Source organism: Mus caroli, unplaced genomic scaffold (genome assembly GCF_978045245.1).
Source record: "Mus caroli unplaced genomic scaffold, Mus_caroli_1 scaffold_7, whole genome shotgun sequence".
Classification (NCBI taxonomy): Eukaryota; Metazoa; Chordata; class Mammalia; order Rodentia; family Muridae; genus Mus; species Mus caroli.
Window position 1 is genome coordinate 76,651,143 of NW_028227262.1, and position 21,266 is coordinate 76,672,408.

At 46.8% G+C, this 21,266-nt stretch overlaps 3 protein-coding genes across 5 annotated transcripts in view; 2 read left to right on the forward strand and 1 right to left on the reverse strand.

The window, feature by feature from the left end:
• The first annotated feature begins 1,499 nt into the window (after positions 1-1,499).
• Tgoln2 (trans-golgi network protein 2) lies at positions 1,500-8,364 on the forward strand. Its single transcript, XM_021164799.3, has 4 exons — positions 1,500-1,618; positions 1,826-2,715; positions 4,106-4,189; positions 5,056-8,364. The coding sequence occupies exons 1-4, from the start codon at positions 1,573-1,575 to the stop codon at positions 5,059-5,061; spliced, it is 1,026 nt and encodes a 341-aa protein (XP_021020458.1). The 5' UTR covers positions 1,500-1,572; the 3' UTR covers positions 5,062-8,364.
• A 1,700-nt stretch (positions 8,365-10,064) lies between these two features.
• Retsat (retinol saturase) lies at positions 10,065-19,449 on the reverse strand. The gene is made up of 11 exons (XM_021165592.3): positions 19,144-19,449; positions 16,762-16,944; positions 16,200-16,441; positions 15,085-15,286; positions 13,898-14,095; positions 12,765-12,884; positions 11,640-11,778; positions 11,252-11,361; positions 11,007-11,173; positions 10,710-10,869; positions 10,065-10,497 (listed from the first exon to the last, which is right to left on the reverse strand). The coding sequence occupies exons 1-11, from the start codon at positions 19,310-19,312 to the stop codon at positions 10,358-10,360; spliced, it is 1,830 nt and encodes a 609-aa protein (XP_021021251.1). The 5' UTR covers positions 19,313-19,449; the 3' UTR covers positions 10,065-10,357.
• Positions 19,447-21,266, forward strand: part of Elmod3 (ELMO domain containing 3) — a 34,521-nt gene continuing 32,701 nt past the window's right edge. Inside the window, exons 1-2 of one of the 3 annotated variants that reach the window (XM_085840525.1) lie at positions 19,495-19,617; positions 20,308-20,432. The gene's annotated coding sequence lies outside the window, so the exon portion shown is untranslated. Of the gene's footprint in view, positions 19,618-20,307; positions 20,433-21,266 lie in introns of all 3 variants that reach the window. The other 2 variants (XM_021164708.3, XM_021164709.3) reach the window with 2 other exon arrangements.

Below are 21,266 nucleotides of genomic sequence, written 5' to 3' on the forward strand. Positions count from 1 at the left end.
CAATGTTCTTAAGCACTGAACCATCTCCCTAGACACTAAAGATGTCTGTTGCTGTTGTTTTTCAAGACAGAGTTTCTCTGTGTAACCATGGCTATCCTGGAACTCACTCTGTAGATCAGGCTGGCCTGATTCAGAGATTGGCCTGCCTCTGCCTCCTGCGTGCTGGGATTAATGTTGTGTCCTACCATCACCTGGCTCTCTAAAAAAAGTTTTAAAAGTATATTTCTTTTAAAATTCTATTTTGTTGTTTGTATTATAAGAATGTGTTGCTTGGGCTGGAGTTAAGAGCACCACTGACTGCTCTTCAGAGGTACTGAGCTCCAATCCCAGCAACCATATTGTGGCTCACAATCATCTGTAACAAGATCTGATTCCCTCTTCCGGTGTCTCATGACAACTACAGTGTACTCACATATAATAAATAAAATAAACCTTAAAAAAAAAAAAAAAGAATGTGTGGTGGTGCATGTCTTTAACTCCAGCACTCAAGAGGCAGAGGTAGGTGGATCTCTGTGATTGCAAGGCTAGCCTGGTCTACAGAGCGAGTTCTGTTAAACAGAAGAACCCTGTCTTGGAAAGAAAAAGAATATATATGTGGTGAATGAGACAAGAGTGTTTGCACAGAACCACGATTTGATTGCTAGTACCACATAAATTGGAGATACAAGCCAGTAGGAAGATCAGAAACTCAAGGTCTTCCTGTTTGGGTAACAGAGTACCTTACTTCCTGGATTGGAGAGATGGCTCAGGGCTTGTTGCTCTCCCACAGGAGCAGAGTTCAGTTTCCAACACCCACAGGGTTCGAAACGCTTGAAGCTCTAGCTCTAGGGCATCTGATGCCCTCATCTAGCCTCCAAGAGCACCTACACACAGGTGGCAGACACACATACACAAATAAAAATAGTAAATCTTTGATATTTTATTTCTTAAATAAATAAATAGCCCAACAGGGGCGTGGTGAGGCACCTGTAATCCCAAACACTCAGGAGGCAGCAGATGCCCACATAGCAATATGGTTTCAAACACAGAGAAATTCAGAAGAACAAACAAGAAATCAAAAACCTTGGTAAATTCAGAGGGCCCTGGATACGGCCAAGAAAGGTATTAGGATCAGGATGAAATGTGTTTGCTTCTAGATGGGCAAGTGCTGAAGAGAGTACATTTGTGTGTGAACTGAGAAAGCAGCATCAGCAACGGAGAGGTTAGAAACACGAGCAGAGGATGCGACAGAGGCGCCCGGCCCCACGACCCTACATCATAAGCAGCGAGAGGCGACGCAGCACCTGTCGGTCGCAACAGTTTCTGAAATACGAGGCCAACTGGACAAGAACGAGATCGCTGAGCCCCGCAGACTGCTGAAAGACAGGGGACTTAGAGGGGAATAAGAGCTGGCCTTGACTTCCGGCACTCTACCGGAACACACAGACAGCGGCAGCTGTCGCCCGGTAGCCCCACCCCTAAGGCGGGGCTGCGCCGGAAGAGAAACAGTCCGCCGGAAAGGGAGGGGCCACGCTCGGGAAAATCCCGTGCGCCGCTCTCACGTCAGCAGAGGGCGGAAGCGCAGACTGCAGGATGCGGTTCCAGGTTGCGTTGCTCCTGCTGAGTGTCGCGGTGGCGGGTAAGGACCCCCACCCCAGCCCAGCTCACTCTCCCCTTTAGGTTTCCCGTTCCTCACCTTGGTGGGTCGCTACGGGAGCCGGCGTCTTTCTTGTTTGGCCCGACCCTGCTCTAGTCATCTCCGCTTTCCAATTCGGCCATCCCCGCTAGGCTCTCAGAAGTCAAGCCCGCTTCTCTTCCGAGGACTTACTGCTTTTTTTTGTTTCAGGAGCTCTGCCGTCCGTTTATAAGAGAGACGCCGTCCCAGGTGACTCTCAGAATCCTCCGATTCAGCCTTTCAAACAGTCCTCCACTCCCCTGCCTGAGTCTTCTAACCAGGTAAAGACCGGTCAGGGGCAGAAGTCGGATAAAAAAGACCAGGACAAGATGACTTTGGCAGCAGTTTCCAGTAAGGCGGAATCTGGTCCGCCGACCGTCGCGACCGATCACAGTTTGAATGATTCCAGAAGGCAGCCCGAGAAAGCGGATATCCAGTTGAACGAAACTGCGCGGCCCCTCTCACCAGTCAACCCCAAACCGGAAAAGTCTGATCAGAATTCCACAGAAGATTCAGGCAAGCCCCCGGGAGGTGATTCTGGCAAACCCACAGAAGTTGGTTCGAATAAGGCCACAGAAGATGATTCTGACAAGTCCACGAAAGTTGATTTGGACAAGCCCACCTCCAAAATCTCCCCAGATACGGAGACTTCGAAGACTGACAAAGTCCAGCCAACTGAAAAAGGACAAAAACCAACACTTACTTCCAAAACTGAATCTGGGGAAACACTGGCAGGGGACTCTGACTTCTCTTTAAAGCCAGAGAAAGGAGATAAGTCTTCAGAGCCTACTGAAGATGTGGGAACCAAGGAAATTGAAGAGGGTGACACAGAGCCGGAAGAAGGCTCACCGCTTGAAGAAGAGAATGAAAAGGTGTCGGGCCCTTCCTCCAGTGAGAACCAAGAGGGGACACTTAGAGATTCTATGAAGAACGAGAAGGATGATCTTTATAAGGACACTTCTGGAAACACCAGTGCAGAGAGCAGCCACTTCTTTGCATATCTAGTGACCGCTGCTGTTCTTGTTGCTGTCCTCTATATTGCTTACCACAACAAACGAAAGGTAAGAGGGGACTGGGATTTCCAGGACTCTTAAGTTCTTTGTTCATGGACAGCTATCTGTCACTCATCTGCCTGTGAGCTTTGAGAATTTTAAGATCATCTTGGTTTTTTCCATAGACCCTGCTAGGGCTTATAAAACTAAGTTTTGTAAATCAGGTTTTCATCACGTGACCTGTTTCCTCTCAGTTCTGCTGTAAAGTGCCAAGTTGGACGTGAATCATAACCTGACCTAATTGTGATTCCCCTCCCATATCTTGGAACTCAGATCTTTCCCAGCCTCTTGATATGCAGACCTCTTCCCCCTTTTTCAGGCTTAAGATAGTTTACCATTTCTAGCTTCTATTCCAACCATCTTCCATCTGGAGGCAGGAAGAATGTTTTCAGTTACATAGTTATTAACACTAAAAGTAGAAAGCCAACCAACAAGAGTTGAAATTGCACAAATGTACTCATCTTTGGGGTTAAAGTGTTATCCATGAAACAACTTTAGAAACAACTCTAATGACAAAATTATTGTATTTCCTACTGAGCCATGAGATTTAGAAGACAATTTCAGTAACTTGACTTATTGAAGAGTTCAATTTGTGATAGCCATTGGGCATAAAGAATCCATAAAGAATGGAGAGTGTACATTCTTCATTTACATCTAAATGCCCATGTTGAGAGCAGTAAATTAGAGAAAAGTTGTTGAAACAATATGTGGGCACAAAGCAAGTGTTTGTGGATAGGAAACAATCAGTAATTATCCCCACCCCCCTTAAACCTGGAACTCCCTGGCAAAAGAACTGGTAGACTTTTAACTCTATCCCCACAATTAAATCATAAAGATTTCCACAGGCTTCAGCCTCCATCTCTTGGTCCCTATTTTTTTTTTTTTTTTTTTTCAAGACAGGTTTCTCTGTGTAGCTCTGGCTGTCCTGGAACTCACTCTGTAGACTAGGCTGGCCTCAAACTCAGAAATTCGACTGCCTCTGCTTCCCGAGTGCTGGGATTAAAGGCGTGCACCACCACCGCCCGGCTCTCTTGGTCACTATTAAGTAGTATAAAGGATTTTGTTATAACCAAACCCTTTTAAAATCTTTACAATTTATTATTTTTGTGGTGTTGGAGGTTGAACATAGGTGACCTGCATGCTAGACAGTTGTCCTACTATAGTGCTATATCACATATCACATGCTTGACACAGCATTTGCCTAGTATCCACAATGCCATGATTGCACTCCAGCACTGGAAAGAAAGTGTGTGTGTGTGTGTGTGTGTGTGTGTGTGTGTGTGTGTGATTTAAATAGGCCTCTCTGTGGATCTAGGTAAGTGCTTCTGATTTCAGGAACTGAATGAAGTACAGCATTACAGAGTCAAATGTTATTCTGTTTTCTTTGTCCTTCCCTCAGATTATTGCTTTTGCTCTGGAAGGGAAAAGATCCAAAGTCACTCGGAGGCCAAAGGCCAGTGACTACCAACGTTTGAACCTAAAGGTAAGGAATGAGAAGCCAGGTCTAGGAGGGATATGCAGCCTCAGTTGGGCCAATTCTGGGCATGCTGCAGCCATTGTCCCTAGCCCTTGATGGCAAATAGGACCATCCATACACTACATATGTATCTACAAAGAGATCTTTCAGTATTTTCACATTTGACAGATAAACAGATCTGCGTGGAAATGTGATTTCTGTCTGTTTTGTTCCTAAGTTTCCATTCAGAGACAACACTAGCACCTGATAGTAACTGTACACTTTTAAACACTTTTTTCACTATTTGAGCTCTGGTCACACAAATACTGTGATAAACACTGAATATTGTGATAAAAGCCAAGTCTGATTCACTGAGTATGGCATAGAACTTATCCATCCTCATTTTGGTGGGATCACCAAAGGCTGCTCGGCCACACTTTGGGCAGCAAAGCCCTGGCTCACAACTCCCTCAAAGCATATGAGCACAGAAGCACATAGGCCTCAAGCAAACTCACTGTGGGCTGGTCCTCCTGATTGTGGCCAGTCTGCCTCTGCCAGGAGAGGAGCCTTTCCCCCTCCAACAGTAGCAGGAGCTGAAGACGGTTCTCCCCACAGACAACTGTATAATCATATTAGGTGGCTACAACAGGCACCTGCTCTGTTCTGTTAAGCACGTTGAGAGCACGTGGATAGGAAACAATCAGTAATTATCCCCACCCCCCTTATTAGCTAAATGTACAACTTTCAGGTCCATATCTTATTTCTAATTGACTTTAAAACTCACTAATGTGACTCCTGCACTTTTATTAATGGCGGTGGATGACTTTGTCTTACTGACATATCTCCCTGAAAAAGATGAGTGTTATCAACCGAGTGTGTTGTTCTTGTTTCAGCTTTGATCTTTACTTTGTCTGCAAGAACCGTGTCCTCCCTGCTGATTTGTTCCCAATCAAGAGAAATGAAAAGACTGTGACCTCCTCTGGGGTTTGGTGGCAAGTCTGGGCTGGCAGAGATGGGAGATAGCTTCAGGTTTTGCACCGGCACTTTGATGACACTCTCCTCTGGTGATGTTTTATTTACTTTTGTGTTCCTTGTATGCTGACGTGTTCCATCATCCTTTCTTTCTTGGAGTACAAATGGAAGAAGCGCATGGAAAAATGGATGTGACCAAAGGAAGACCCCACCTTAGGCAGGCCACACAATGGACCACCCTCCCACAGCCTCTTTATCTTTGCAACTCTAGGTGCAAACTGTAGAGAGGTGCTTTCTAGACAAGATGTAGGAGATGGTTATGTGGGATACTGATGGGCAGAGATGGGCTTGAATACTTATTCTCTACAGAAGGCTCAGCTGCAAACCAAACTAGCAGGTTAAAGAGTGTTAAAGTCTGGTCTATCTGATAATAATCTGTATATTTCTCTGAAAGTTTGCATGCTAGTTGTACTAGCATAAAAGGGACTCGAGGCTTCTGAAAGTAAAATCACTGTTTGATGGGATTTTTTAAAAAATGATCATTGAACAAGTGTGTTCTTGCATACAGTCACCCCAATAGGAACTTCCTGGAAAGGGGCAGGTTCATGCTTTGTGGAAGAAAACACATAGGAGGTATTTAGTATGCAGGAAAGAGGTTTTCTACAAATTGAGTTTTGCTTTTATTGCCTGCAGTAGATAGATATTTAGAAACTTTAACTGCATTCTTCACACTCCTCCTTGCTGTTTAAGATATGCAGAGAATAAGGAAAATCTTTCCTATTCTGTCATATCTGGTCATGAAACTGTAGGAAACTAAATAGGTTCCCTGAGATAACTGAAGATGTCTTGGATTATGCTGTGTCTAGCGTTTTATTCCAGTCTGTATGGTTACACCTAAAGAGAGAAAAGTCTCAGCTAATCTCAGGGATGCAGAGAGAATGAGAAGAAGAAAAGTATGAGTCCTGTGCTGTTGGAGAATCAGTCTAAGGAAGCAATGGTCTTGGAGTTCTTTTCCAGTGCCGACTGCAGCATGGGCTTGAAATTGAAGTATGTATTCTTGGCAAGTGGCATTGTAGAAATAAGGCCATGGCTACTATTGTCTCAACTGTCCACAAGTCTGTTACTTTTTTCCAAGCCTTTTTCAGTCTCCTTTAGCTTTCCCTAACACCTCTTTAGTTCCCCACTTCCATTTTTTCTTCCTCTCTAGACCTGTTTGTACACCTCTGAATGGACACCTTCCTTATAGCCTGTATGCACGCCCATACCTATCCTGTTCTAGTTGGTGTTGCTTCTATTGCCTTCCGTCCTCTTCCTGACATTTGCAGGGTTGCCTTGGTCTGTTTTCCTCCTGTTTCTCAAGGTTTACTCAGTTAACAGATCACCAAATTCAGCAGCTCATTTTCACACTTGTAACCCTTGGTGATGTTGGAGGCTGGGCCTATGCATGTTGACATTCTGGTTGTCTCTTGCAAATTGTCCTTTGCCTTATCTCATGGCGGGTGGAGGAGGGTACCCAGGTCTCTGTTGCTTTAACTGTCTCAATAAATCCATCCATTCTTTATCCTCTCTGTGACTCTCATGTTTTCTTTGGCCTCCTTCCCAAGAACCCAGTTCTGCTATATGCTAAATAACTCAGCCACATTGTCTGGTTGTCACACAACCAGAGTTTCTCTCTTGTATCTATTACGTTTCTCTATCTATCCTTCAGTTTCTTTAATCATCTGAAAACTCCACACTATAAAAACATTTTTATCATCACAGAAGTCCACTTTTTTTTTTTTTTTAAAGAAATTATATCTAGGTATACTCTCCGCTAATTTTTAGGAACCAGGTGAATTGACCTTACCAGTTTTGGAAACATTGATTATTCCAGAATGTGCTCTGGTGTGAAGCTTCTGTCTGAGGTTATAATCTAGACTACAGATTCCTCCTTGGCTTCACTGTCCGGCACTCACTCCGTCTCTGCCTCTGCCCTCATCGTGTCTTTGTATCACAGCTTTTCAGCGTTGCTTTATGGTTAGGCTGTCCCCTTCTTTGAGCTTTCCCAGGTCCTTGTGTTTGGAATATGCATAGTGTTCCTTCCTAGCTTCAACCCACTTGATTGGCTTTTTCCATTCCACACTGATAGCTGACTGTCACTCTCATCTTGGAACTTCAGTGTGACATATTTCTGATGTTCCTAGATTTCCCCCCCAAGAAAACTAAGCTCTGAGAGACAGCCATTGTCATTGTTCTATCAGCCAGAGACCTTAGGGGTCAAATGTCTTGTTGGAGGTGTAGCTGAAACTGGGGCTCACATAGCTCTTCCTGGATACTGTTTGCTATGACCTTATACTTGTTGGCTTTTGCTCTTGAAGGGCCGGAAGGAAAATTGATTTTTAGCAACCAAGATTGACAGTGAGTGGACAGACATGTGAAGGATTGCCAGAGTCTACAAAGCCTCACCCTCTTTTGGCTGCTGACAGATGTTCCTAGTGCTGACAGAGTACAGTAGAATTTGTGTTCACTTGAGAAGTTGCACTGAAGGAAATGGTTCCCACCAAAGAAAAGTTCTTTTTAGGATTTTGTTTTGTTTTGTTTTGTTTTTTGAAGGTAGAGTACTTGAAGCATATTTGCTAGAGTGTGTGTGGATGGTAATGGTCCAACTGAGGTGTCTATACCCCGGATTGGGCTGGCACGTAAGAAGCATATGAAGAAGCCTCAAGTAGCACTCTTGTGGACTTTTCTGAGCTTGCTCTCCTCTCCTAAAGGGCAATTTCTTAAGGGGAAGCTGCTTGAGGTATAACTGTTAATAGTTTGTTTTCTTGCTGTGGACTATAAAAGCCAGCTCTGGACAACAACTAACAAAATGTGCTAACATGTTTCCCCTAGAGACAGAGCTCTGTGCCCTTCAGAGTTCCTCTGGTAGGGATGCACTTTCTCTTTTCTTCGGGGCATGGTATGCTTTGTGCATATCATGAGCCGTTAAAAAGCAGAGAAGGGTGTGCCAGGCCCTGTGCCATAGTTTCTCAAAACTGCTTACTAGGAGGGTTCTATTTGGCATTGCCTTAAGAAAGCTGTAAAGAGTCAGGCGTGGTGATGCATGCCTTTAATCCTAGCACTCAAGAGGCAGAGGCAGAAGGATCTCTGAGTATGAGGCCAGCCTAGTCTAGAATACCAAGTTTAGGCAGCCAAAGTTACACAATGATAGCTTGTCTCAAAAAAAAAAAAAAAAAAAAAAAAAGCAGAAAGCTGTGAAGAGATGTTGAAATTTAAATACATCAAGATGGCTCAGTGTGTTTTGTTCCCTGCTCAGATGTGATACTAAGTATTTTAGTTTAGAAACTGTTAGTTTGGATCTCAGCTTGCATAGCATAGCAAACTACCCATGAAGCTGGCCTCCTCACACTGTTAGGAATTTAATTCAGACTACCATGTTAAGTGAGTGAATGTTAATTCTTTTCCTTGTCTTGTGTCCCCAGTTAGATTGCCACTGTTAGCCATGTTTGGTATTTTCACCTTTTTTGTAATTTAACTGTAATGGCTTAATTTTATTTTTTTAAAGCTTACTGTGGTATAGTAAGTATTTTTCAGTATATTTTACTGAGCTTCTGTAAATGCAATCACAGCATAGTTTCATGTCATTATTGAACAGAAATCAATAAATTTCAGATATCAAAGCATTGAAACATTACATGTATTAATACTATATTTATTTATTTATTTATTTATTTATTTATTTTTTGGTTTTTTGAGACAGGGTTTCTCTGTGTAGCCTTGGCTGTCCTGGAACTCACTTTGTAGACCAGGCTGGCCTCGAACTCAGAAATCCGCCTGCCTCTGCCTCCCGAGTGCTGGGATTAAAGGCGTGCGCCACCACGCCCGGCTTTAATACTATATTTAAACAGACTAAAATTAGTACTTGTTTAACATAAGTGAAAAGCTTTTAACTTTTATCCACCTTCTCATTTATTCATATAGGTAGAGCATCCCTATTCTGAAATCAAAGCAAGCTTTTTAAATTATAGCATGGACTCATGTGACAGGTCAGAATGCTCAGTTTTTCAAAGTATTACATAAGATGCTGTGCCGGTCTATACATATGAAACAAATGAATTTGTGGTTTAGTTCTGGGTCCCATCCCCCAGATTATCTTATGTGTATGCAAATACTACAAAATCTGAAAGAATTCTGACTCCAAGCATTTTAGAAAACAATACTCAGGTTTTGGTCTGTTTTGTTTTGTTTTGTTTTGTTTTTCAAGACAGAGCTAGAGCTCTGTCTGCCCCTGCCTTCTGAGTGCTGGGGTTAAAGGCCGGTGCCAGCACCGCCCAGCCTCATAACTCAATTTGACTATGTGCCAGCAACTACAAATGCCGTGTCTAGGCTTGGTTCATCGGCAGTGGTATCTTTTGGTGTGTTCCTTTAACCCACTTCTATCAGGATAAAACTTAGAGCTGAGGGTTTCTTGGGTCTGGCACTTTGAGAGAGTTGCTACTCCAAACCCACACTTTCCTGTATACAGAGAGAGCATCACAACATGAGAGTGAGGAGGAACAAAAAGCTTCAGGGTAGGACTGAACCAACCTATTCTAGTAGCCAACACCCCAGGGGTTCTGTGTGCCTGACCATAGCTTGGAGTTGGGTATAGGAAAGGCATGGGAGCATTCTTCATGAGGCATCAAGGCTATGTAGCTCACACTAGGCCTTACGTAGAATGCAAGGTAAAGAACTCTTGACTTAACAACACTAATCAGGCCGGGCGTGGTGGCGCACGCCTTTAGTCCCAGCACTTGGGAGTCAGAGGCAGGCAGATTTCTGAGTTCGAGGCCAGCCTGGTCTACAGAGTGAGTTCCAGGACAGCCAGGGCTACACGAGAAACCCTGTCTCGAAAAACCAAAAAAAAAAAAAAAAAAAAAAAAAACCACAACACTAATCAGAAACAAAATGGTTTTTGTTTTTTTTTTTTTTAAAGATTTATTTATTTATTATATGTAAGTACACTGTAGCTGTCTTCAGACCCTCCCAGAAGAGGGCGCCAGATCTCATTACAGATGGTTGTGAGCTACCATGTGGTTGCTGGGATTTGAACTCTGGACCTTCGGAAGAGCAGTCGGGTGCTCTTACCCACTGAGCCATCTCACCAGCCCGGTTTTTGTTTTTATGTGCAAGGAATTGCTGTAGGAGGAAGGACACCACGAGAAGTTGGGGAGGTGCCTTTCCTCTGGCTCTTCTCTGAATGGACTACATCTTCTTCTTTTGTGCCTTGACCTTTGAGCCAAGAGCCTGCAGATCTGAGTACAAGTTCCGTTTCAGGATGGCACTGCTGCACAGCAAGGCCCCCTGCAGGGCTCCCATCAGCCCACAGGTGAAGATATCTTGGCCTAGAAAGCAAAAGCAGTGACCCATGAAGATGGGGGTAACAAGGGTTCCTGTGTTCATCCCTCCATATCAAAGCCGCCCAAAGAGAGGCAGCCTCAGATAGAACCCAGGACAACAGCCAGCCAAGGCAGCCCAGCTCCTGGTATCGGCTTGAGGATGAGAGCAGAAGACTATGCCAGGGAAGTCCAGGTTCTGGCAAAGTGAGGCAGTGTACCTGTCAGGTAGAGGTTGGGGATGGGGGTTTGGGCTCTTATGGAAGCCATTGCATGAGGATGCAGCCGAGCCAGGTCATGGTCCGCTCCATAGGTAGCTCCTCGGGGTGCAGCCAGATAGTACTGGTTGGTCAGTGGGGATCCTCCGGTCACACTCTCCACCTGAGGAAACAAAAGGGCAAGGCAAGGGTGAACAAGGGACTGTGGGACTCTTGTTAACCTCGGGCTTTATCCCTGTATGGAAGAAAAGCCAGTTAAGGGATGCATTGTCACCTCCAGCACTGTGTGTCAGCACCTACCTTGCCCTCCAGCTGTGGGAACAGTTTCATGATCACCGACATAGAGGCTTCCAGGAAGGCATTTTTGAGGGTCTCATAGTCAACACCACGCTTGCCCTTTGGCTCCTCCTGCCACTCCTCGAACCATTCAAAGGCCATGGGTACCAGCGCAGTCATTGTGGATCTGTCTGTGGGTATAAGGCCATGTTATTGCTGTTTGGCCCTGCCTTGCCCTACACCCAACTTCCCTGGACTTCAAGCCCTACCTGGGAATCGGTCCTCCCAGGTTGGATCCTTGCTTGATGGGAAGGCAATGAAGAGAAGGGGAATGTGTTCTGGAGCCTTTTCCTTGGGCATAGAGACATAGCGCTCCATCCTGTGGATGAGGGAGGGGGCGTGACTGCCAGTCTTTTAGGCTTTTCCTCAAAGCCACCAGGACTACCCAAACAAAGGTTCATCTCCAGGGACTTCCCACAGGGGAGAAGAAACCAGCACAGCTTTGGTGTAGAAAGCTTTTTTTAGAAGTCCATTAGAGACTGCACCTCCTCCCTCAACACACACCCTTCTCATTCCTAGAACCATGTGGAGGATGGAAGCAGGGTCTTGTGGGATGAGGCCCAATGCTATCAGTCTTCCCCACCCCTCACATCTTACGCTTTGTCCATGTCTGTGTCAAAATAAACATAGTAGTTGGTGGACTGAAGCTTCAGGTCCTCCTTGGTGCCTTTCAGACAGATGAAGATTGAGAGCATGCTCAGACCAGGCCTTACCATCGCCAGCTGCTTCTTCACATCTGCAGAGAGCCAGTGAGGATTGCTGTGCAGGAGTTACAGCCAGACAGCCACCCCTGTCAGGATAGCCTCAGGATGTTCCCTTTTCTGATCTGTAGCTTGATCCTCAGCTGCCAGCTGGGACAGAGACCTGGCCGGTTTTATAACTATTTCTATAGGATCCTGGCAGAGACCTGCTCTTAATTAAGTCTCGTCCTGGCTATGTGAGATGTAGCCTCAGATTCCTTCCAAATCTACCACCTCTGCTCCATGTCCCCTTAGTCATAGGTGCTGGCTTCCTGCTGATTCAGAGCAGAGCGAACTCACAGCACCTCTGGACAATCAGGCCGTTTCAACCCTCCTCTTTATACATTTAGATGTTTCTTTATTATAGATGTAGATGGATAAAGGTATGTCTAGATGTGCAAGAAGCCAGAAGACAACTATCTTCTTCCACTCTGGGGATTTAGCAGCAAGGACTTTACACTCTGAACCATCTCAGTGGCCTTTGTTTGTTGAGGCAGGGTCTTGTGTAGCCAAGGGTGACCTTGAATTTCTTATCTTCCTGCCAACGCCTCCTGAGTGCTAGGATTACAGCCAAATCCACTCTAGTTGTCTTAGCTGGCTCTAGGTAAACCCAGGGCTGATGCAAACACTCTAACCAACTGAACCTCATCCCCAGCTCTTGTCTGCCATTTAACTGAGTCTTTTCTATCAAAGCCCTGGTTTCTCTGGCAACGGAAAGCAAATATACAGGGTTGTGTTTCTCAGCCCGGAAGTACAAGGTAGACATTTGCATCTGACAAAACAGAGTCCTCAGAGCTCTGCCACTGCCTCTGTGAAGGGCTCCTCTTCCCCTGTAGTCCTAGATTCCCCAAATATAAATGCTATGTTCCTGGTAACACAGACTAGAGATAGACAGTGGACTGCCCAAGGAGAGGGGAGCCCACCCAGGCTGGGCGTCTAAGCTTCACAGATGAAATATTAGTTCAGAAGATCGGTCCTTTACCTGGCAGATGGCGGACAGTGTCTGGCAACAAGTGCTGATAGGTATTGAACATTCCTGCATTGGAGATGACAACTGGGCAGTAGATGTTCACCAGCTCTTGTCCCTTCTTCACACTGACACCTGCAGGCACAAGAATTTGGCTGAGCTTCTATGAGCTCTGTGGAAACAAAAAAGACCTATACCGTTCTCTAGATCCCTCTTAAGGGCTAGGAATACAGCTCAGGTGGAAAGCGCTTGTCTAACATGTACGAAGCCCTAGGTTCCGTGCACCCCATACCCACCATAAAACAAACACAATCCAGGAAAGTGTGAAATACATTCCTCTCAAAGCATTAGCTGTAGTCACAGCATGGTGACATGTTCCTGCAATCCTAGCATGTAGGAGGTAGACGCCATATAATCAGGAATTCGAAGGACAGCCTCAGCTAGCTAGTGAGTTTGAGGCTAGCCTGAAACACATGAAATCCTGCCTCAAAATATTAGTTCTGTCTATAGCCACACTATCCAGATGTCTCCTAGGATAGGCCCTATTTTCTCAGACCTAGAAGTTCCTCCAGCCAAAGCAGGTCCCAGGCACATTGCAAAGTCACTTAGCCCTTGCCTCAAATGCTTCTGTGCTTGCCCTCTCTAACTCTTCTTATCCACCCATATGGATTTACCTTAGCCACGCCCTGCCGTCCCAAGAACACTGGCTCTATGGAGTCCCAGCCCCTCCTTCCCTGCTGCCAAGTTCCACATCTACAGTACTCCCCAGATGACTCAACCTTCATGAAACACCAAGGCTTCTGTTATGTACTGAAGCCTGTGTGTCCAACCTCATCTCTGGCCACTCACAAAACCATTATGTCAGACCTGACCTTTTGTAAGAATTGTAGTTTGATTCCTTCATTTTGTGTGTGTGTGTGGGGGGGGGGGGGGTAGGAGTGCTACAGCCCATGTGTGGAGGTCAGAGGACAACTTGCCAGAGTTAGTTCTCACCATGTAGGCTGTGGGGATCATCAGGTTTAGTGAGTGACTAGATCATTTATCCACTGAGCTATCTCACCGGCTCAGACGCCAGCCTCTTACCGTGCATAAACAGGCTGGCTTCCACCCCAGCCCACTGACCCCACAGCCCAGTACAGATCTCTTACCACACGCTCTCCCAGCTGAGTCCAGCAGCACACTCTGTACAGTGGCCCTGGTGAGGACAGCGCCCCCGGCCCGCTGAATCAAAGGGATGGTATGGAAGGCGATCTCACTGGAACCCCCTCGGGGGTAATATGCCCCTTGTATGTAGTGGTCAACCAGCAGAGCGTGCAAGGAAAAGGCGGTGTGGCTGGGAGTTACTCCTACAGAATGAAGGAAAGAAGATGAGCATAGTGGTCACTTGGCACCATTCAGGAAGAAATAGGGCTTCCTGTGAGCGACCACAAGAGTCCATCCTAGGATGAGAGTGCTCCCGAAGGCCCAGGGTAGGTAATGAGCTTTGTGGAATATAAAACCATTATGCTTCCAAGATCAAAGAAGTCACTGACACTGTTGGCTAACGAGAAAAATCAACCTTGAGCAGTGTACATGCCTATAATTTCACACTCAAAAGCTACACCAGGGGCTGGTGAGATGGCTCAGTGGGTAAGAGCACCCGACTGCTCTTCCGAAGGTCCAGAGTTCAAATCCCAGCAACCACATGGTGGCTCACCACCATCTGCAACAAGATCTGGCGCCCTCTTCTGGAGTGTCTGAAGACAGCTACAGTGTACTTACATATAATAAATAAATAAATCTTTAAAAAAAAAAAAAAAAAAAGCTACACCAGAAGGATCATTGATTCAAAGCCATACTAGGCTACGGAGAGATCTAGACCAGCCTGAGCAAAGTCAGAACTTTTCCTGGAGGTGTAGGGGACAGGGAGAAAATGCACTTGGGTGGGCTCAGTTAGCTGGATGCATGAAAGCCTGGATTTGATCTCCAGCACCACATACCCCAGACATGGTGGCACATACCTAGCACTAGGAAGGTAGAGGCAGAAGGATAAGGAATTTAAGGACATCCTCAACTACAAGAGTTCAAAGCTTGCCTGGAAGACCTTGTCTTCAAAAAGGAAGAGAAAAACAAAACAGGAGAAGAAGAAAAGATAAAAGAGAGAAGAACAAAAGATACGTTCCAGAAAGTAAATAATAAATCATTTCTACCAGAGTCCAACATGGGTCAGACTTCTCAGCCCTGATCCACAAACTCCTGCAGGCCTGGGGTCTATTCTGGCCTGTCTCAGGCAGATGGGAAAGAAAGACCAAAGCTGGGAGAGAGCCTAGAAAAGCCTGGGCTAACAGCCACTCACCGTAAGTGGGGAAGATGTAGCTGAGAACAGCCTGGAGCTCACGGGAAGCCCCAAGCTGCTGCAGGACTTCAGCTAGGCTCTGCGTAGACGCTCGGCAGAATGGAGAGAAACGAGTCAGTAGCCCAAACTTGCTGAGGAGCTGAGTCAAGGGCAATGGGAGGAACTTCAGTAGAACTGCATGAGAGACTCCACGGGCCACCACCTGGGATAAGAAAGGTAAAGTGAGTCTCAGCTCTGGGGTGCTGGAGCCTGGTCACCGCTGCAGCAGTCAGTGCTGACTGCCAGCCCAGCAACACTTACTCAGAATTTTTGGACTTGAAAAAAAATTTTAGGCATGGTGGCTCAGGCCTGTGATCCCAACAGTTGAGATGCTACAGCAGGGGGATTGCCATGAGTTTAAGGGCAACCAGAGCTATACACTGAAATATAAGCCAGGACTATGTAGCAGAACTGTCTTCCTCACCACAAAACAACAACAAAATGGGCCCTGAGTTTTTCTCATTCTTCGCACTCAAATGAGACTATTTGCTCTTCCATTTCATGCTCCAAAAAGTATTGTTTTTCTTTTATACAGAGAGTTCCGAATATTCCAGTGACCTTGAACTCCTGAACTTCCTGCTTCTGCCTCCCCAATGCTGGGATTACAGGCTACGCCATCACATCCAGATGCTGAGGAGCTTGGGATGTAGGTGCTACGCCTGAGCCACATCCCCAGCATTCAGATTCCTTCCAAGCATCCTGGTCCAGAAAGCAGGTTATGATTTCATATGCTCGGCAGAGGCAGGTGGATCTCTGCTGAGTTCCAGACCAGCCAGGGCAGCATTGTGAGACTCTACCTCAAATACACAAAAGTCTGGCATATCTCAGAGGACATCTAACTTCCTCAAAGCCTGAGTTAGCAAGGGTACGATCTAGAGGCCAGTGTGAGGACAGCAGCTGGGGAGCCAGGCAGGGCACAGGCATACACAAGCGTACACTGGAACCAGGACAGACATGACCATTCCTTCTTGCCTCCTCAACTCAGCCCTCTCCCCCTACCGCACCAGTTTCTTCACTAATGAAAAGGCCAGTCTTGTTGGAAATAAACTAGGGATGCTAATCATGGTGCATACTACCTTAACCAACTCCATGTACTTGTCAATGACAGCTTCTTCCTTGGGGAACTTCTTCTTAAGGCCCTGGATGTATTCTTTCCTCCCACTGTACATGGGGAACTCCTTTCGGCCATTGGGCCCTTCTAGTATCATCAAGTCAAAAGGGGAGGCCATGGGGGCCCAGTCCAGTTGCCCTTCAGTGATCTGGTCCAAGATAAAACGACCAATGTTGCCCTCTCGCATTCGTCCAATGTAATGAATTCCTGTTGGAAGGTGCAAAGGAAAGGAGATATAGAGATAAAAGGGATTGGGCCCTGGAAGTATGCCAAGTAAGGAAGAGGTTGTCTTGCTTGGCTATGTTCATGTCCAGAGGGGGCTGCCCACCCTTTCTATAAGAAACAAATCAGAACATATACCACCCAACGCTTGCCCAGTAACTAGGCCATCGGACAGAAATGGAGGTGCCCAGAGAGAAGTTGAGACCTCCAAAACATTGAAATGCCCCCATATCACTCAATAGTGTGTGTTATTAGCCATCTAAAGACAAGGCCATGCTCCTAACCCTTTCCCACACAAGCCTTACCAGTGTCAAATTCAAGGCCATTTTCCCCAAAGGTATGACAACAGCCACCCGCCTTGGTATGTTGCTCCAGCACAAGGACTCTCTTGCCAGCTTTAGCTAGAATCGCCGCTGAGGCCAGTCCCCCAATGCCGCTGCCGATCACCACTGCATCCAGCTTCTCTGGTACTCGGTTGACTGAGAAAGCTGTAGAAGGGAGGAGAAGGGTGGGCTTCTCAGACGAGGGCAGGAAAGTCAAGTCAAAGAAGCCGGGGTCCTTCTCTAACGTGTACTCGGTAAGAAGTCTCTAAGGCTGCTGGGCATGATGGTGTGCTCCTGTGATGGGAGCACTTGAAAGGTGCCTTAGGAGTCCAAGATCATCCCACAGGAGGCCAGCCTGGGCTCGTTAGACCCAGTCTCAAAACAAGAGGGGAGGCAGACCTCTCTTTTAAGGCAGTTTCTTTACTCTTGACTAAGATGACTCAAAACGTTCTACCAGGGAATACTTCGGGCCAGACAGGCAGATTAAGCAGCGATGAGTCTTAACCCCTACTATGGACTTGAGGGATTTGATACCTTTCAAAGAAAGTAGGACTCAGCTAGCTACTGTAGAACAAAACCAGAAAGATGGCAACTGTGCAGGTCTGTAACCTCAGTACAGACACTTCTGTGAATGCAAGCGAGGAAAGAAAAGGCAATAAGGCTCAGGGTGGGGGCTGGGGGGCACTGGTGGTTCAGGGAACTGGGTTTCTTTGGAAGAAGCAAGGTCTCTGAGTGCCAACGGAGGTGGAGCAGGCAGAGCTGCTCAGAGGCTGCTACTCTGAGAGGTCACAGCACCAGCCTCAGAAAAGGAGGAAGGTTGGTGTGCCAGGAACCTAACCGAACCAAACTGGAATGCACAGTCAACACAAGACCTGGGTTTTGTTGTTTTCTCCCAGTCTTTTATTTCCTTTCCTCCTTTATTTACTTCCTTTCTTTGATTTTATTGACTCGTGTTTTTTAAGACACACGGTTTCACTACACATGTAGCCCTAACTGGGCTGGAACTCCCTATGTAGAGATCCACCTATCTTTTCCTCCCCAGCACTTGGATCACAGGAATGTGCCGCTATGTCCAGTAAATCTGCTCATTAAACATCATTGCCCAAGGCCAAGTGTAGGGGTTCACAGCTTTAGTCTCAGCACTCGGGAGGCTGAGGTGGGAGGATCTCAGTGAGGTCAAGGCCAGCCTGGTCTATACAGCAATAGCAAGTTCCAAGACATCTAGAACTATAGAGAGAAACACTGTCTCAGACAACTAAAAACTAAATAATAAAAAAAAAAAATCTCCATCCAAGCCATGGTGGCTCACATCTGTAATCCCACCATCTGTAATCTCTTGCTGATGGTGGTTGGAGAATTACTGTGAATTTGAGACACACTTGTCCTGTATAGCAAGTTATAAGCTAGCCTGGGTTACAAGTGTGAGACCTGCCTCTCCCCTAAGCCACAAACAATAACAATAATAAAATAACTGGGTGTGGTACCTCTGAGGAAATAGAGGCACAAGGATCAGGAGTTCAAAGTCAGTCCCCAATAAATAGTGCAGTTAAGGCTAGCCGAGGCTTGCCTAAAATTTACAAGTCAGAGGCTCCTGGAGGTCAAAGAGGTGATCCTTGTTTGTTTTTTGAGTTTTGCATTTGGGGGTTTTGGGGGTTTTGGTTGTTTTGGGGTTTGATGTGTACATTTAGACAGGGTCTCATTGCGTGTGTAGTCCAAACTGGAATTAAATTGGTGCACCACTATGCCCAGCTCCAACACTTCCTTAAAACGTTGAAGGGCAAACATGCTGGTGCATGCTTGTAATCTATCTCACCATGCTGGGGACAGAAGAAGAGGACTGCTCCGGGTCTGAGCCTGGGCTGCAAAGAGAGTTCAAAGCCAACTCCAGTACAAAAGTGAGACCTGTCTCAAAAACACAAACCTTGGGAGCACTCTACCCGTGCTTTAGAGATGGCGGTTCACTGGAGAGTGGAGTTCTTATCCCTAGCCAGTACTGAAATTCCGAAGTTATAATCAAGCTTCAGTTCTATGAACTGGATTACATTTTGCCTGTCAACCCGCTTGCTAGGAAAACTTTCTGTGCTGCTTCCCTGTGTCCCCGAGCATTGCACAGAAGTATAGGGAAAAGTTGGCTCCAGACCCAAGTAGGGGAAAGGTCTCTTATTCTGTGTAAGCCGTGAGCTGAACAGATTCCAGCTGGCGGGGCTGGAACTTGGCGTGCCAAGGGTAATGCCTGCACCCTTTCAGAAGCAAAGAACACTAAATTATGGAACCTCTGTGTGCAAGAGAAGTTTTCCCAGCACTTTACTAATGGGGAGACATGAGCAGAAGGCCCGAGAGCAGTCCTGAAACCCATCAGCTGACCTTGTTTGAGAACTTTCTTCCTAGCCTCCTTGTCGGTCACCAGAGGTTCAGGCGGTCGCTTGACATCCTCGGCGAAGGGGTTCGGGGAACTTCCGGCGAAAAGGCCCACATAGACCCTGTGGAGGATCACCAGCAGCAGCACGGCCAGCAGCAGAGCAGTGATCCACATGTTGCTGCCAGGGCTCGGAAGACCGCGTCCTTTCCCCGCAGAGCTCGGCTTTTATAGCTGAGGCCCCGCCCCTCTAGTTCGTCTTCCGAGGAATACCAGACTTGGAGGAGCCAAAACATTTTGACTCACGCCTGCGCAAAACTGATGAAGATTGTCCATCCTGGACCTCCGTATGATCTTTGCAGAGCAGGAGTTCAATTGCCTAGTGGGAAATGTAGTTCTAGCGCGAGACAGGCGACACTGCACGGCTGCGCGAAAAGGGGGATGTGGGATCCCCCCTTACCGGAACGCTGGGGACGCGTCCGGTGAGCAAGGGGTCTGGGTTAGGGGGTGAGGGAAGTGAGGGTGAGGAGGACGATGTCGGGTGGAAATGGTCACCGCGGGGCCACAACAAGGATGAAAGTTACAGGTCTGAGATCCTGTCTGGGAGGCAGAGAAGACCTGGGTTCTGGTGCCTGTTCCGTGTTGGATTCGCTGGAACCTCGGAGGCAGTTCATTGCTTTCCTCCCTCTCCTCTTCCAAGCAGTGATAAAGTTTCTGTGTTTCTGTGCCCACACAGCCTCTGTCTGGGTATCTCGATGAGTTGAGACCTTGTTGAGACCTGCACAGGAGCTCTCCCAAACCTGTCACCCCAGGACTGGCAGCCGCACACCGACGTTACCCCTAGGTGGATTCCCCTAATTGTAACCACTCTATCAGGGTCTCAGAGTACAAGCCACCTAGGACAAGCCTCAAGAAAGACTAAGTCAAGGATCATCCTGTGTGTTTATTTGCATTTAAGGACGCACCAGCTTCCAAATCAGCTTTTCAGAGAGTTTAAGCTCCAGCAGACGGTCTAGATATCCTACCGTCTTAATGTTGCCCTTTGAGGAAAGTAGGTCTGAAATACGTACTTGACTTAAGAGGGATTTGTTTGTATAGGAGGCCCATTTCCTCAGGTACCCACTATCAGGAGGAATGACTTCGTAACTTTGAGTGTTTTGACCTTATTTTAGGCCCCAGCGGTGCTCCAGTCCGGTATGTAAAGCAGGTCATGCTTCTATGCTACTTGGTTCGTTTTCCCCACAGTAACAGGAGAGCCTTCCTGAGACTTTGTCAGTCCTACCTGTGACCCTGCCAGGTTAGCTGATGTGTGTGTGTCTTATCCTATGCTGTCATTTAGGCTGAGATGGAAGGAAAGGAAAAGAGAGGTAGATGCTGAGGTTCCGGGGGGGGGGGGGAAGCTAGTTCCTGGGGTGGTTCAGGGAAGACATCACCACCATCCTCTCTAGACCACAGGCAGCCAGGCGTGGAGCCCAAAAGCTGTTTGTTACTGGCAGTCAGTCCTTGGGGAATGTAACTCATAGTCCCCTAGTGGAGGACTGGCTCCGTGGAGAGGCCTCCCCACTGACTTAGTCCTCTGAGTCTGTGAAGTATGACTGTCAGTTGTGTGAGAACCATCCACTCTCATTTTCCCCCTTGATATCAGGGGTTGAGCCTCTTTTGCTGCCACTAAGTTACAGTTCCAGCCTTTCCACACTGACTCTTTGGTGTGTGGGTGTGAGCATGCATGCCCATATAGGAACAGAAAGACCAGAGGGACTATAAATTGCCTGTTCTGTCACTCTGTGCCTTCTACCTTTGAAGTTGGTAGAATTGCTTCTCTGACCGAATGTGGAACTAGGCCCATCAACCAGCAATCCTTTTATCTCCATCTACCAGAGTGCTAGGGAGCCAAACTCAGGTTCTTACCCTGAAGCAAGCCCTCCTGCCCACTGAGTCATTTTCCCAGCCCCTTGTGGGTTTTGTTTTTTTGTTTTTTATCTGGGTGAGCAGAGCGGTGTGTGCCATGGTGCAGTGTGGAGGTCAGAAGACAATTGCTTCTTTCTTTCTACCAGTCTCCTAGGTCCCCCCTAGGGACTGAACTTAGGTCATCAAGTTTGCTGGCAAGCACCTCGACCCACTGAGCCATTTC